The 17,758-nt window shown below is 40.2% G+C and overlaps 1 protein-coding gene across 3 annotated transcripts in view; it reads left to right on the forward strand.

The window, feature by feature from the left end:
• Positions 1 to 17,758, forward strand: part of SLC25A26 (solute carrier family 25 member 26) — an 89,213-nt gene that overhangs the window by 266 nt on the left and 71,189 nt on the right. For all 3 annotated transcript variants that reach the window (XR_003399272.1, XM_026857256.1, XM_026857255.1), the window contains exons 2-3: positions 1,838 to 1,994; positions 3,618 to 3,727. Coding sequence is in view for 2 of the 3 variants with exons in the window: in XM_026857256.1 (XP_026713057.1) it covers positions 1,838 to 1,994; positions 3,618 to 3,727 (267 nt within the window). In the remaining variant the exon portion in view is untranslated. The remainder of the gene's footprint in view (positions 1 to 1,837; positions 1,995 to 3,617; positions 3,728 to 17,758) is intronic.

Raw genomic sequence — 17,758 nt, forward strand, 5'->3', positions numbered from 1 at the left:
GGGGGCGCGCCTGGGCTCGTCTCCTCTTGGCTTCAACAGTCCCCCGCGGGCGGGGCGTGTTGGGGCTGTGGAGAGGCCGCGGCGCTGCTGGGTGGGTGCGCTGTGAAGCGTGTGCCTTGCCTTGCGCTGCGTTTCCCGCCCTAAAAATCTCTTTTTTCCATGTGTGCTCGGCGCGCTGGGTAAAGCCTCCAGTCTCCATAGCCGGGGGCCTCCTTGGAAAGATTCACCGCTCGCTCTCGGTTCTGTGGGGAAAATCATGCACATGATGCCCTGGGCTAGCGTGAGGGGGAGCTGCGGGCCCTGCGCCTGCTGGGAGGGTTGAGCTCCCTGCTTCAAATACTCCAGGGGCAACCGGCTGCCAGCTGCCAGCTGCAACATCATGGTTCAGAGCAATTGAATTAGGTCCTGGTTTTGTTTAATCGTTTCTATAGGGTTAAGTTTAACAGGCACGGGCCTGGTAAAGGTTTTTCAGCTGTTCAGCTTCTGATAATGCTGCTGTTATTGAAATGTGGAGGAGAAGGTGCGTTTTAGATGTCTTATTATCTAAAAATCATTACTGTTTTCTGCGGATGGTGTAAGCGCATAGGTATTGTCGCCCTCTGGCAGGTGCTCTATTAGCCGCTTCATGAATTTAAATGACGTTTAAGATACAGAACTTTGAAAACTAAAGAAGCAATTAGTAACTTCTGATTCATGTTTTAACAGATGGCTAGATTAAATCTGATTAAATCTGATCAATGTTATTTTGAGCAGATAAGGATTTTGATGAAAAAGAGCGAAGAAAAATCAATGCATGCAAAATAGCCAACTAGATTAAAAGAGTAATTAACTTATTGATTAAAACTTTAGTAGTAGATAGTGAACACCTCTCTGAATCCTTGGTTGGTTGGCCCTGACAAAAAGATCAGAGTAAGACACGTGATTTGTTTTCAGGCTGAGTTGAAAATCTGTGCAGCTGTTTCTTGTGTGCTGTTCTATATGAGGTAGACTTCAAACTTGTGTTTTCTGTTCCAAGTAACAGTGCATCTAAATAATGTCTCATTGATTATTTTTTTTTAAATTAGTTTTTCTATTTATTTCAGTTTCCTCCTCCTTTTTTTGACAAGTAATTATTTTCTACAGGTCAGCCATGTCCTAGGGAAATTTAAACTAGAAAATAATATAGAAACACAGACAATGGATAAAGATTGATCTTTAGTTGGAACATTTTTTTTAGGGTTTGGTTTTAGGAATTGTATTTCCTTATGACTTTGAAAACATTTTTATTTAATATGTGGGGTTTTTGTTTTTCAGGCCATTGACAGCAAAGGAATGTAAAGCAGTTTTACTTTAGGCTTTGTTCAACAAAGGAAATAGGGGGATAACACTTTAAATGAAGAAGTTTGCTGAACAAATGTCAGTGTGCTTTCTAGAGATGATTACAGGGGAAGCAGAATTACTTCTGTCTTTCCCTGATCTTATCATACAACTTCCTAGAGGTGTTGGTCATTCTTCGCTGTGTCATCTTGATAAGTGGCATTCACTGTCTTTTATGTGTAGTGGTAAAGTGTTGCATTGCTTTGGTTGTACTATTCAAACTACTGAGGTTGTTATGAAAATACCTTAAAAATGGTTTAAAGGTTGTAGTATCTGTTACTTTCATTTCTTGAAGCTTCCTTGTTATAGCCATAGAAGCTACTGAGCTCTGTGTAAGACTGTCAGTTTATAATCTGACCTTGGAAAGGATATTGGTTTAGGATAAAGGATGCTTTGGTTTAGGCATGTTTCAGTTACAGAAGCACCACAGCTTCACCTCTGTGAATATTAATGCACTTTATTCCACGGTTTTGTCTCAAAGGCTGGTGGAGTTGCTGGTGTCTGTGTCGACTTGATCCTTTTTCCCCTGGATACTGTAAAAACAAGACTGCAGAGTCCTCAAGGATTTAGGAAGGCTGGTGGCTTTCGTGGCATCTATGCTGGTGTTCCTTCCACTGCTATAGGATCCTTTCCAAATGGTAAATATTCTTTGGCCTATGCTTTGTCTTCTTTAAGTGGGACCTTACATAGTATAGGCCATTTATGTCTGGCTTCCTCTTCTGCAGGTAACTGAATTCTGTGAGTCCATGTCCAGCTGTGAAAAGCAGTTTCTAGAATTGTACAGTATTGAACAAACGCTTTGAGTAAGCCTGGAAGGAAGGCTGCTTCATGTTTACTCTGAAAAACAACCCGTACACATTGGAAGTGTTCCTGGATGTCTCTTATAAACCTGTCCTTACTTAAAGGGGCACCCTAAAGCATTTGCAGGTGCCAAAGAGGGCTTGAGTCTTGCTTGCCCTGGACATTTTCGTCATGACCACGGTGCTGGAAATTAAACAAAATTCAAAGTGCTTGAGCACTGGAGGTCTCTGAGCTAATTGCCCTGGTATTGCTATGCTGATCTTTTTCTCCCTAGAAACAGCTACGTTTACAATGAGAAGACATCAGGAATACTTTTGAAACTGAAATTTTAAAAAAGTAAATGCTTGTAGTCCCTGCAGAGAAAAGGCATCTAAAATTCCTAATGCCTTTGTCCATTTTGTCTTTGTAGGGAGGGATAAAAAAGTAGCAAGCTATGCTGTCAGTAATAAATGTTAGGAGAACTTTGCTGACAAATCCACTGACACCTTCAGATGTTTGATGTCCTTCCTAAGATGGTATAAAAAATTTCAGTTCTTTATCTTGTCTGCTCTGTTATCTCCTTTTGAGGTGATAAGCATCTTTTGATTAGCAGAAGGCAATTCACATAGCCCTTCTTTACAATTAAAATCTCTTCCCCCGCAAGACATGTCAGTTTTTTTCAGGATTTACATCTTCAAAATCTGAACTGTGGTTTTATCTTTCCAACGTATGACTGAGAACAGAAATTACCTTTAGGAGAAGGAGTAACCCTTAAGGTGCAAGTGCCTTTGTAGCTGACTGTTGCAGTGAATAAACACAGCTCTTATTGCTGTGCTCAGTTTAGTTTTGTATGTTTCTTGTTCACTGGACAGGAGTTTTGTAAAAGTCTTTCAGAGGCTTGGAAGAATTTTTTTATGGAGCTAAAATGCAAAATATTAAACTGATAATAGCTAGGAAGAAGCTATGAATAACTGCTACTGAAACAGTTTTCCACATTGCAGGGGAGCAGACTTGTATTGATGACTTCTCAGTTGCCCTGTTTTTTTCTTTTCCATTAATCAGCTGGTTGGTTTGTTTGGATTGTTTGGGTTTTCTTCTAAAAAATAAACGCCATCCATCCAATTCAAACAACCTCCTCTCTACCCTTTCTATCTATGAATATGGAAGATACTATTTTTTCAAAACCTACTGGATGTTCATGACTAACACATCTTTCCTTATCTCAATACTAAATATGGCCATAAGTCCTGACACCTTTGGTATTAATGGGAGGTTTGCCAATGATAGCCAGAAGCATGAACTTCTGAAGGAGTTATTCTGCAGAATGATTGTGTTGATACTGTTGTACTCTTTTGGGGCAAAAATATCATGTTTTCAACTACAGTTGCAGAATAATAAATGACAAAACTGTGTTAAATGCATTTGTGCTAGTTCTGTGATGGAGGAACAGTTAAATGACTGCATGTATTCTTGAATTTCAGCTGCTGCATTTTTTATCACCTATGAGAATGTGAAATCTGTGCTGCACCATGGCTCTGCATCTTACTTGACTCCAGCAACACACATGGTGGCTGCCTCCCTTGGGGAAGTGGTAAGGAAGAGTTCATGTATTGTGTGTCTGTGGGGAGAGAAGAAACCATTCAATTATGAAAACTGAGGTTTGGTGTCCTATCTGACTTTTTTGAGTGTTGACCATCTTTATACTTATGACAGTGATTACTAAAATATTACTTTTTAATTAAGTGTTGGCACTCGTTTATTCACTTTGAAACAATCCTTATGAGTCAGTAACAATTCTTAGTAGGCCTATTGGCTGATCTTGTGAAGTCAGTAGATAGTGGAAGTGTGGATTGTTCCAAAGCCTGAATACACCTTCACATGGTAGTGCTTGTGTGTCAGTGTTAATAATGAGGAAAGGCTTTTACAGCCTTTTGGCTTCATATGGGGTAGTCATGGATTTTTATTCTTAAATTAGCCATAAGATAATGATGTTTTATGTAAAGTAAGTAGGTGCAATCACCTGAAACCCATGCACCTTGGTGTGTAGGAACCAGTATCTCTTGCTCCTTCCTCCATGCATTCCCATTCAGCCAACACCATTTATCAAAGTATTTAATTGTATTTACAAGCAGGGTCTCTTAGTGGGTGTACAAAGTGATGTGACAGGATCAGGCAGCTGGCAGCTGTGTAACTTCACTTACCAAACAATGTGTAGTGCTTTCCTGATGAAGCCTGTCTCAGTGGAAAGGATCATGGGGAATCTAATGAAGTTTTTTTGCCTCAGGATAGACATCTGTATGTTTTAGTGACAGCTTTTCACAGGGACTCTCTGATAGTTCTAGCCCTTAGTTTAGTGTATTGGTTGAGTTATTGTAGTATAAACATACATGTGAATAATGAAAATAATTTCTATATACAATCTCTTTGGAAACTCTTTCCCCCCACTTTTTGAAAAAGTTGCTGTGTTTCTTATCCATTAAATCCATTACTTTGTTTACAGCATGTTCTGGAGCTGCAGGTAATGGCTTGCTTTGCCAAGGTTTATAGAATACCCAGAATAATTGGGACCATATTCTGTTGAACACTTTAGATGATCATTAAGGAAGGTCACAAGAGAAGCCTGTCTTGTTTTGATGCCTAGGTTGCCCTTGGCTTGTTAACAGCATGGACTTTGGAGAAATTAATTGTGTGTGTGAGTGGGTGGGTTTTTGTTTGGTTTTTGTACTGTGAGTTACAAATGAAATAGCATTAACCTATTGAATGTAAGTAACAAAATACCTCTTGCCCTTGTGACTTTCCAATCTAGTATATCTAGACTGTTTCCTGGCTTATATTCACCACTCCTTAGAAATCTTTTTTTTCTGTTGTTGAGAGAAGGAAAAGTTTTCAGTACTAAGGAAATGTCAAGGCTTTGACTTTTATATTCCAATTTAAGACCATAAAATTAATTTCACTGCCAGCCTGTAATGCCAAGGGTGACTGGACAACCTGTAGATCCACAGAGTTGAAAGTTTAGCTCTGAGAAGAGCCAGTACGTGACACTGTAACAGGAACTGTGCGAATAGACTGTAGAAAGTGTTGAAAGAGAACACTTCTGGATGTGATCAGTGACCGTTTCTGTGTGATCCAGACACACGCTTGTCTATAGGTGATGATGCTTTATCCTAGAAGCTTGAATATTGTGTCTTTAAAAACTGTTTGAGGTTATTTGGAAACAAAAAGCGAAGTTGATTTGGGCTAGCTGAATTAAATTTATTCTAGGTTCAGCAAAATCCTTCTTTCCCCAGATACTCCTTGTTTTTAATTGCAGAGCTGGCACAGTGCCTTGGCAGTGTTTGGGACAGGGTGTCCAGCTGTAAACAGGCCATTACTGTTCTTGCCAGCGCTGTCCACCTCCTTTCTCCTGCTTTTGTCACACTTGGGTGTTTCTTGGCACTGCAGTTATGAAATGGGGTGTGAATTGCTGTTTCCCCAAGTGTGGGGGAGGAGAATGGGCTGTTTGAAATTAGCTTTCCTGGCTCTTCTGCAACTTAGCCCATGATGTGGGGCAGAAAAATGTATCGTGTCCGTGGTTCCATGTTCTGCTTTTATTAACTTAGTTTTTAAATCTCTTGTGACACTGGCTTCTTCCTCTCCATCGCAGGTACCTGTGTATTTGTACTCCCCGTGGGGACTTAGATTACTTGTAGGTTGGTCCCAAGCTACCAGGGGTGCAGAGGGATCTGTGCCATTTTGGCTTTGCACCAGGTGCCTCGCTATTGCAGCAGCCATAGCCTACTACTTCCCACGGGAAGCGGCTCAGCTTTCCCTGCTCTCTGTGAGTTCAGCTTTGGTTCCCAAGAAACTTTTATTCTTCTGTGAAAATGATGCTTAGATTGAACGGGACTTAGCCAGGGAACTTAATTTAACATACCAAACACATGAAGGTAGGTGAATGCAGCACTTATAACCACTACCAGAGTGGTTAGTAGGCAGGAGTAGGTAGAATGCGATAGATTTAGTACTGGGTGGGATAGGTTTGTGTTGCTGCCTCAGTGGATTCTTTTTGGTCTTGATTAGATCCTGTGCTGTCAAGTTGTGACTTCTGACTTAAGGCAATGCACAGAACTCATTTCCATGGAAATTCTATACAGGCTGTTAGAAATCAGCGTGAGGTTCTTCACCACTCTGGCAATGCATAGCCTTTAAATTCCTTGTTTGCCTGGCATCTCATGGAACAGCAGATCCAAGAGGTGTTTTAAGCTTCTCAAGTGCTGTTTCAGAATCAAGCAAAGTGACGATTTGACTTATGAAGGGGTGCCAGTGCTGGGTGATAAACTCCTCTGGGAAGAAAGGTCTCTTCTTTTGTGAGTGGGTTATTTATGACATATTTCTCTGCCTGTGAGGATTCTGTGAGAAAACTCTAACAGGGTAATTCAGTCATCAGCAGACAAAGAACAATTGTCTACAGATGACTCCTTACATGATTACAGAACCTGTTGCCCGTTTTTTCAAGGTGGTCTGTAGTCTTGTGACCCTTACAGTTCAGGCACTTAATGCTTTCATTTTCGGGCTGACAAATGGGGATGCATCATAGTTAAATAAGTTGCTCAGGGCTGTCTCATGTGCTTGGCTCTTGCTGCTCTAAGGCCAGAGAAATATGCAGTGATAGCCATTGAAATGGCAATCTGACTTTATGGTGTGGAAATTGCGATGTTGTAACAGCCATTTTTCAGCTCATAAGATTCTGCTTTTTGCTAGCTTTTCTTCTCCTCTTGGTGTGATGGGAGAACTAAGCTCTAAAATAATTGAGATAGGGATTTAGAGGTTTGCTACAACAAATGTGTGATAAAAATAGCACAAAGCAAGATCTTCTCACATTTTACGTAAAGTCTTAGCTGATCAATAGAAATATATAAACTATCCCAAATTGCATCAGGGTGAAAGTTATATTTATAGTGTTATTGATCAGTCATTACATTTTAATCGGGGCGTAACCACTGGGACTACTATTTTGTCAGTAGTTTTTTTTAATGCGTACTTCTCCTTTTTACACTTTAATAATTACTGTGCTATAAATTGCTTTTAAATATGAAATAATAAGCCAGAGACTCTGTCATGTTAGGATTCCCAAGGCACCTCTTTGCATTTCTAAACAGTCTTTCTACAAAACGGAGAAATTAAGATTTAGAGCAAGAAACTGACAATGGATTTCTAGATTTGCTGCTCCTTCACTGGTGAGCATAAATGAGTCCGCTACCTCCTTGTGCATCAATGAAATGTGAGTATGTGCTAAGCTTAAAGATATGTTAATGCTGACTAATCTGTGTTTTGAATGTGACCCAGTAAAAATAATAAAATAGGTAGTTAAAAGTGCAAAGGTTGCATCAAGATACGTTAAAATATATGGGAGAAACTGGTCAAATGGGAGCTCTTAGTTTTTATACAGCTGCTCTTTTGTATTGTTTACAGCCTGTGTAAATTCATGGGAAACGCAGTTGCCTGGAACTGGTTTTTTAAATTTCCCAGTTCCAGGCTGAGGCACAAAACCAAGCAGTAAAAAGTCAGAGGCTATAGTGTGGTCTGTTAGGTTTTTTTTGTCTTTCAGTCAGGAGGAATATAGAAGGCTAATCTCATCTCCCAGAGTGAGATAAAGAAAAGTACATACAAAATCTGACCCTGTTAAACATAATTATTTTTTCCTATAACTGAATCTTGCTGTATAGGGACTCTGAATATCCCATAATACATGAAAAATTACTTACAAAGACACAGCCAAAACTCTAGAGGGCAGATACATGGCATATTATCCTATCTCATCAAGGAAGAGTAAGGTTGAAGAATACATGAGTTACAAAGCAGGGGAAAACCCTTATTATACCAGTTGTGTAACTGAAATTTGGAGATAGGAAACACACTTACTGTATCCAGGGCTTTGGAATTTTTCATCTTGACTCTACATTGCCCTGTATGTTTAGTCTGCCTGTATCTTTACAGTGAGCTGCCAAATGTGCTTGGAAAACATGATGTCACAGGGAGTGGAAAGGAAAACCAGATGTTCTAAAACTTTACTTTTAATACTAAGGCAGTGTAAGGAACTCTGAGAAGGAGCAGTATTTTTAACTTCCTAGTGCCTATTTTAAATAGTAACCAGGTGCATCTTGCAGATCCAGAGTTAATTGTACAGCTTCAGATTGATTTATACAGAATTTTTAATGTTAGTTTAATATGACAGTGTATACTATTGATTACAAAAGATTTTGATAGAGAAGTCCCCCTCTTGGCCCCCCCGCCCCCAGCCTCCTGCAAACATGATTTTATGGGACAAGTTTAAGACTGTCCCAGTTTGACCGATGAAACTTCCTTTGTGAGTGCCAAAGTGGTTGAATTCAGCACAGTTAATTTTAAATCCTGCTGGCTTTTCCGTGGAGGTGAGAATAAAGTCGTTTGGATCACGTTCTAGAGAAGCTAGCTGACAACAGCCTTTTCCATCTAATATTTAGAGATTGTTATGGTTACAATCTGTGCTTTGCAAGATATTTAGTGAAGGTTTTGGGCTGTTGCTTGTAAATATCATGTTCACTCTTATCTCTGTGACCTTTTATTTTTGATTTGCCGTGTTTGGTGATGTCTTTTTTTTTTTTTTTTTTTTTTTTTTTTTTTCCCCCCCTGCTAGGAAAGTAAACTACTTTGACTTTCAGCTCACTTGTGAGAAAGTGTGTGAGGACTGAGGACCAGGATGGGAGGTAGATGTCCTGTTCTTTTGGCAGTTAGCAGTAATGACCATGCTCTGGAAATAGATTACCAATTGAAGTTATTGAGCTGGTTTTGTCCTTGTGTAAGCTTCCAGAGTACTTCATGATTACAATGCTGGAGATATGTTGACACTGTGCAGTGCATCCCCAGGGCTACCAGATCCCAGGTTACTTGCACTGATGTGGTGTGTCTCCAGAGTGTGCCGTAGCACCAGGCAGGTAACTCGGATCCTGAAAGCTGCCTAGTCATATTAGTGACACTGCTTGCATTCATTTGTCCTGTTAAATTTTTAAGCTGATGTAGCCATGATACTTTAGGTTCCTCATCTGGCTTGTTTTCCTTCTGCTTCAGTGTCTCTGCACTGTGGTCCCTTAAGTTGTATAAATGCTGGACAAGCTCATGGGTCTAGGAAGGTGTTTCTGGTCTGGCTGCAAGAATTGTAAAACGTGGGTTACCTACTAGGCTTTGGTGGAGCACGAACCTCATAGGAAAAGCTGGAAACCTTGGCTGTATTCTGAGAGAGCTCTGAATGGTTAGGTAGGGACTGCTCCCTCTGAAGATGGTAGGCTTGGATGTCCTCAGCAAGAAGGATTTTGATATAGCCTAATACTTCATTTTTTTCCAAAATTTGAGACAGAGATGTTGAATCAATTTGAATGGAAACATCCAAGAGTCTGTCACTTCACTGGGGAGAGGGGATCATGTGGCTCCATAGGGAAAGGCAAGGATGGGTATTTCAAGGTGAAATTCCAAGCTCACTTGTGTATTCCAGTGTGTTGCCACTTAAGACACTTTTATGATAAGAGCAAAGTGTGTGGTTCATCTGTGATTAGCATCTGACCCTCAGTATTAATAACTTGGGAATTTTTTAATCTGCTGTTGGGATGTGTCAAATAGGAAAGCTTCTAAATGCAGGAATTATGTGTCTGGGGAATTCAGCTAGCTTTCTCTAGTCCTAACTTGTTTCTTAGCAGAAGCAAGCCCAAATGCAAGTTTACAGTTTGCAAGTCATGATTCTGTACAATATTTTGAGTATGCTTTTAATTCAAATAAAGGTGGAAATTCCATGTTTGATATTATTTTAGGCTTGATTTTTTTTTTTTCTGGGTGGAGGGGAAGGGCGTTTTAGACACAATAGACAAAAATCATATTGTCTATCTCTGTCCAGAAATCAGCCCCTTCTTCCCTCTACCCTGGTATCTTTTGAACCAGTTAATTAGTTTCAGGGTTTTTGAGATTCCTGTTCTTGTGCTAGTATATTGGTATGAACTCCATGAGAGTAACTGGCTAAGTCAGAGAAGGAGGTTGTTATTAATGCCCATTCTGATAAAAAGGCAGAAGCATGAGTCAGACGAATCCACAGAGTAATATCATGAAAGAATCTCCAGCAGGATAATTGATCAGGGCATTACTGCGTCGTAAGCCCTAGAAGATCAGCTTGCAGGAGCCCAATCTAACAGAGATGAAACAGCTGCTAACATCAGACATGGAGTTAAGATTTTAGCAGTTTGAAACTCCAAAACTTGCACGTTGGAAGTTGTGGCTTTTCAGTTCAACAGGCAAGTTGGACACTCTAGGGAGAGTTGCTTCTGAATCAACAGTCATCTGCTGCAACAAAAAAGTGATGTAGTACTTACTGTGTCTAGGAGTTGGGCTAATGACTTTGAATTTTTAACTGTCCATTTTCTAAGAACCGATAAGTGAACAAAACTGTTTCAAAACAAAAATCTGCATTTTCTGCTTTGCATGCTATCTCCTCTCAACCGGTGTAGTATGTGCTGGCAGACCATAGTATTTAAAAGTAATATCCAAAATCTGACAGCAGTCAAAGTTTGATAGAACCTCTTCCACAGTACTTAAGCTTTCTTTGTTTTCATTGATCAGTGCCTGCCATTTTACGTGTGACTGTGTCTTTTGTGCTGTGTGTATCTGGGTGCATGTAGGCACTGAGAAGGGGAACGTGCTGACCCTGGCAAGGTGAGCAGTCGGGGGAGTGCAGCAGCGTAGGTGGTCTTCTGAATTAATCATGGTGGATTTTGAAATATTCATAAATTAATCTAGGTGAGGTCAGGTCTGCCATATAGAGCTGCAAGATTTTTGCCAATCCTTATGCAGAAGTTTAGCTGAGCAGTGATTGGAAGATGGTTGTGAAGGTGAGACTGCTGCCATTGAGAGCTAATGTAGAGCAGATAGAAATTCAAATTAGACCTGCAGCTGAAAATTGGTTGTAAATAAAGATGAATGGAGGCATGAATCCAGAAATGCTGCCGACAAATTCATCATACAATTAAAGGCTGAAACAGCAAATTAAGAACTGTCAAACACCTAAGCAGCCACCCATGCTGATCTTCTCTCGTATCTTCCATGTTAACTGTGTGTATTGGCTCTTCTTCATCAGTTACCCTTCCTAGATTGCTTTGTGTTATCTACTCAATTCAGGGCTTGGAGGACAGTAGAAGCTGGATGGTTGTCATCTCTCTACTTTCACTCCTAGGGCTGATATTCAGCTGATCAAGAAATATTTGTAGCTCAAAATGTCCACAGAGGAAAGCTAATTTGGGTTAAAGTTTGCAAGTGAGAAATAAATAATTTAAAAGTATTTCCTGATGGATTTCCTGGCTTGCAATGTATTTTGCTAGAGTCAGCTTTGGAAATGTCTGAGATAGTTTAAGGTAAGTTTATTCCAAAGTAAGATTCTGTACAGGGTTTGTCAGGAATAACCATTTCTGAATAGCTCCATATGTGGACAAGCCTGTAATTTTTTTAAGTGAAAAGGCTGTAGGAAAGAGTAAGGGATCAATTAAAGGAAAATACTTGATAAAATGCAACGTAGTTGAAATTTCCGTGTTCTGGGCCAATGTAACCCCAAGAGACTGAGCAAATTGTAAAATACTAGTCATCTTTCAACAGGAGACTTAATGTGTTTTCAGAAAATATTGCCTGTGTTCTCTTGCCTGGAATCTCATTAACATTTGTCCTCCTGTAACACAGCCTGACCCCACTTGGCTCGCTGGAAACAGTTTTATGCTGGATGGGATGCACCGTGCTACTTTTGCTGAAAGAACAGTTTGGCTGGTGGATGTGATTAGTTTCTTAAGCCTTTTAAAATAAATTTAACAGACTCTCAGTGGTGGAAGAGTTGCTGGAAAAGATCAGATCATGCAGACAATTCTGTAGGTTGAATCAAGGGTCTAACTCTTCTTTGGCTTTAAGGCTTTCTGTGTTTAAATGTGGTAGTAATTTGATTCAAGCATCAACTGGGTTAAGAAAGATTTTTTTTTTTTTCTAAAGCTATTCAGCTGTCTGATTTTTGCCACTTGAGTTTTAAACCAACTGCTTGTGACTGTACTGAGGAGCTTCAAAATCTGTGGGGCACTTACTTTGTGCTGGAGTACAAAGATGCACATAACAGTAGGCCACTTTCAGTAAGTTTTAAGTTCAGTTTTAAAAAGGAAACAAAACTGCATTGATTAAACTTTGAAAGACCAATTTATCTATTCAAAGCACAGAAACTTTCAGAACATCTGCAGTGAGAAATAGTTTAGTGAAGAAGTGTTTAGTGTCAGCCTTGTCAGCTTTGCAGACTTTTCTTGATCTTTGCCTGCTAACTCATCTAATTTGGGTAACAGTTTCTCCTTGATGTGAAGAAAGCTCAGCACAAATTTCTGCTGTTTGAGGAAAGAGGTTTTCCAAGGTGTATCTGAATGGCTGATGGAGTGGTAGACAGGGAACCCACAGCAAGAGTTGTAGAGCTTTTAGGTGGACAATTGAAGAGCCACATGTGGGGAAGGAAATCTGGGAGGAGAAGCAGCTGAGGACTTCAGGCAGATGGGGTGAAAAGGCTCAGCCAGGATGGCCATTGTGAAGGAAGAAGTGTGTGGTGGTGAAGATTGTGCTCTGGAGCAGGAAGAAGGGAGCTGTGGAAGGCAATAATAAGGAGCTGACTTAGGTTTGACAATGACAGGATGAAACGACATTCTGCAAAACAGCTCTGCAGATTCCAGGTGAAATCATGTAAGGTGGAAACTTGGAGGAAGTTGAAAATGTTTGTGCAGAAGCTTTGGTTTCCCCAATGCTTGTGACATTCGGTCCCTGTGAATGGTCTCATCTCTGAAATATAGTATGATTTTAAGCTCTGGGAAGTGCTGAGATCTGAGGGATCTTGCTGGGTGAGATTACTCTTTGAAGAGGGAGCTGCAGTTAAATTAATGAAGGCCCTATTGTGTCAGTCAGAGGAAAAGATGGGACAAAGAGCTTGGCATTGTCTAAACTTTCCCATCCAGAGCCCATTAGTCAAAACTTGTTCTCTCCATGGGGTTTCAACTAGGAGTGGAGTCACCTGTTCATGACCCCAGCAGCTTTGCATAGGACTGAGTTTAACTATGCTGGAAGGGCACATCCATGCTGTGCGTGAGTGCGGGAGGGGAAAATAAGATTAACATATACTAAGGTTTTATTTTGAAGATGAGCACTTATTCTCCGAGGCTGGCACTTGAAGCGAAAACTGATAGTGGACAGTACCATTTCTGTCATCCCTGGAGACAATTTTTTCATTAAAATAGGTGTTAATGCTTCAGTTGTCCACTTCAATTGTGCTTTACCAGGTAGCACAGCCTGCTGACAAGCAAGTGTGGAAGGACTTGTTCACAACTTGAGTTCTGACTCACAGCAAATTACAGACCGTAGGAACTTATGTTTTTGTTCTGCCTTGGTCAAAAGGGCAGCACTTATTTAGATGAAGGTTTATTGGTGTTTGAACTGTTACGGGTCTATGATTGCAGCAGTTCAGGCCTCTGTGTTCAAAGAAACCAAATGGCAAAATGTGTACTTCATGTTTCTCTGCTTTTCTTTTAATTTTCCTGGTGGTGTAAAGGGTGAGGCAGTTCATCTTCTGTCTACAGATACATCTCATGCTTCCCACCTCCCCCACTATCGAACATGCCCAATGCAAGAGTTGTGACCAGAGTTTAGATACAGTTATTTGAAGGATGAAATACATCGCTAATCTCATAACATTGCATTGAAAAAAAAAATCTTTTTTTTTTTCTCTTCTGTTGGAGAGGGGAATTCCAGTGAGATGTGGAGAAGCAAACTTACAGAGTTTGGAGAGGCATGGAAAGATGCAGTGCTGAATTCAAGGCTTGTCGAGAGCCTCTGACCTGAACGAAGAGGGAAATTTCCCCTTCTTTTTCAGGATCCAAAGGAAATCAGTGCAGTTTAATTTTAGACTTAGCTATTATTTTAATCATTCAGTTATCCAAGGAATGGAAATGACATTTTTCATGTTGCAGATTAAAAATAGTAACTTCCTATTTAGAAGGGATCATCTGACATAGAAATAGAGATGTTCAGATTGTCACATTTATTAACCTATTTTGGGAAACAGTGTTTTTTTAATATAAAAGAACCAGACAAGAAACCATCAACACAACAAACCTGAGCTATAAGGTAGTTTTGTCTACAGCAGTATGGCCAGGGCTAATGCAGAGCGCACTTTAAAAAACCAAAACCAAATCCAAAACCAAACAAACCCCCAAACACCGGAAACATCTTTATTGTTTCTCTTTTGAGAAAGGTTTTAGTGATTCTCGTTTTCTTGCTCTTTCTGCATTATGTGGAGCAGGCAGTCCTTCTGACCTTGAAGAAAGGGGTGAAAGATTAGGATTTTGTTACCAGACTGACTGCAGTTTAAACATATGTCCTCTGATGAATCATAGCCTCTTTGTTGTCATTTTTGTTGAGCAGTTTTTTCTCACAAACAGGTTAGTGATTATCTTGTACAGGTAGTTTAAAGCCTCTGCTCTCTGGACACAAAATGGTATAGTGTCATAAATTAGGTTCTTATTTGATTAAGAATAAATCTATACAAATGACATTTAAGAGTAACTCTCCCCAGGTATGTTCCTTTAGTTCTGTGTTAAGTATTAAATTATATTTATATGGTGAACATCAATTAAACCTTCCCAGCATACTGAGGTAAAGTAATTAAAACTAACCCCCTGCTTGGGACATTTAAAATTAAAATAATTTAGAAATTGTTCTAAAGGGTTTAAAACTACAACACAGAAAACTTTTTTTTTGAGTTTACTGCATGTTTCTGTACCTGGTTTTTAGAGTAGGCTTAGCTATGCAAGCCAGAGACATGCTCGGAGTCAGTGAGTGCAGGTTCCTAAATCACCGGCCACTATCATTTTCCAGAACAGCTCTCTGTCCTCAGACTTCTGTCTGTAGCAGAATAGCTGGCTAATTACTAAGTGGAAAAATTTGGTCTCGATCCTCACCCAAGCCCAGGTGAGTGCAGAGAATAGATCAGCTTGCTTTGTAGGAGCACATCAGGTGCCAGCATCTTAACAGAATGGGTCCTTAGTCTTTGTCCTTCAATAGCCTGGCTTAAGAGCATGGGCAATATCTTTTACTAAAGAAAAGAAGTGCTTAGACCGTATGGTTGTGGGAGCTTTTAAGAGTGTGAGTGAGATCATCAGCTGTGCAAAGTGTGTGCCAGGCTGCCTAAGGAAATACTTTCTCAAGCTGCTCTCCTTAGAGGTCCAAAGCTGCTAATAGCATTGTACCAGCTGTGTCCCTGGTTCTGAGAAAAACCTGCCATGCCTCAACTCAATTTATACAGCCAGCATAAACCTTTAATAGCAACTGTAACACCTGCTCTGTCCTCTTTGGAATGTTTCTGGATACATCTCATGTACAGATCGTGCCTGCAAGGTTGGCGGTCAACTGTTGTATTAGGTGCCTTAAAACAAGTGTGCATTATCCTTAATTCTCTATTAAATTCTGCAAAACCAGTCATGTAGAAAATGGTTAGCCTGGAGCACAAGGGATGGAAGCAAAGGGCTTTTAATCTAGATGGGTTATATTAATATTTAGATAATAATATGGTTTTGAAGACCAGGAGGAGTTTTTCTCCTTTCTAAAGATGTCATTGTCTTATGTTTGGCTTTGCCTGAAGAACATATTAGAGGAGCAGGGACCTGCTGGTGAACTGGGAGTGGTCTCTTGGTGGTTTGCAGGTAAGAGCTTACTCCAGAATTTGCAGTGGCAATGCAGTGGGTCCTAGTCCAACCAGCTACTTCAGATTCTTTGTCACATTAACCACAAAATCATTTAAAAAAAACAACAGTAAAAATCTCCTTTGGGTTGGGAGTTTTTTCAGCTGCTTTCAGTGGGCTGCGTTTGTGGCTGGTTTCCCTGAATGAGCAGTGATCTGCATGTATCTTGCAGCTTTCACAGTTCCCTGGCTATTGAATCATCAAGGCCTGGATGACCTAATTGCACCAAAGGCCCTTGTAAGCAGGGCTCTCTCCTCTTTTTGTCTTTCTTATTATGCGTCTTGTGTTATTGTCTAGAGAAAAATGCTTGGTGGTCTTGTGCTGATGACTTCGGTGAGTACTGCCTAATTCTGGACAGCTGGTCCAGCTTTGAGTAGGATTGGCCCTTATGTAGAATTTAGTGCTTTAAGATAAGGTGTTCCCAATAAACTTAGGTCAGCCTGTGCAAAAGGCTTTGTGCAAGTTCCTGCTGTTACTTGCAGCAGATCTTATTTTCTGTTTTCTACAGTCACATAGGAACAGATTTCTGACACACTGAATCGAGCTGTTTAAATCGGTCTATATATAAAGAGGCTTTGTGTTGACTTCAAGGGGCATTTTAATTGCACTGGTCATACTTCATCGGGCAGAACCCGGGAAGTCTCATTCCAACACGAATCTGTCCAGGAGATGGCAGCATTGATGCATGCAAGGAGTAGCCAAAAGTTAAAACACTTTTTTCCCCAGAGCTGACAGAGGAAAAATTACCTTCATTTAATTGGAAGATATACTGTCTTAGCAATACGCAGATAAATGTTAATAAAATAGACCTATTTTTAGCTTTTTTAGCTCACTGGCAAGTCAGTAAGTTAAAAATGCACTTAGGTTTGCATCTAAATACTGGATTTACCCTTTGACCTGGTAATGATTTAACATAAGGATTTTGAAATCCAGTGCTCTTTTGTTCAATAATGGTTATAGTAATAAAAGGCTAGAAAGATAATAGGTGCTAATATTGTCATTTCTGCATACCTGCTCTGTAAACTAATAATAGCTTTGCTTGTAGCTGTAAAATCAGGTTTTGTTAAAGCTTAAATCTAAATATCCTTGAGCCTTATGTTTCAGTGTTATCGTCTTTCTGCTGTATGGTATGTATACACGTGCATTGATATGGGGGGGAGAGTCTGAAAACTGGAAAATGGTATTACCTGACCTCGTAAATAAGGAGCTTATAGGGCAGCATCTGTTTTTCCCCTGAACTTGGTCTGTGGGATCTTGATTCTGTCTTTCAGCTTCTGTCAAAAGATGGGAGTAATTCTGGGTTCCAGAGCTTGTTTGGAAAGATGAGCATGGCCCCTATCAACAGGGTGCTGTTGTCTGATACGTTAATGTTGGCCAAGGTAGCTGAGGGTCCACTGCTGTACTTCTCCGTGGCTGGCTATGCAGATGTTTGACAATTTGTCACAGGGTCATCCCCAGAATTGGTAGGATGCACCAGGAATGGTTTGGCAGCCTGTATTGTGCTCTTCTGTGGCAAGCAACTGGCTACATCTATGTGAACAGCCAGGAGATTAAAAAGCAATTTCTTCCTGGGATCTTGGTGATTAGGGAGGTGAATGGGCTCCCAGTGTGCGAGGTCACGTTATAGTGTCTCACGTGTATTTATCTAGTGGTCGGTGAAGGTAACATCATATACATGGACAGTTGCTGCAGAGCAGCCACACAATTATATCTTTCACCCTTGCTTGTGCAATTTGCTTATAGCTTTGAGATCTGAAAATTTAAGTATGAATTCTCTTGGTGCAGCATTAGCATGCTGGTGCTGCTTGAACATATTTAGCTAAGAA

The sequence above is a fragment of the Athene cunicularia genome (genome assembly GCF_003259725.1).
Source record: "Athene cunicularia isolate RWA chromosome 12 unlocalized genomic scaffold, athCun1 chr12_part1, whole genome shotgun sequence".
Classification (NCBI taxonomy): Eukaryota; Metazoa; Chordata; class Aves; order Strigiformes; family Strigidae; genus Athene; species Athene cunicularia.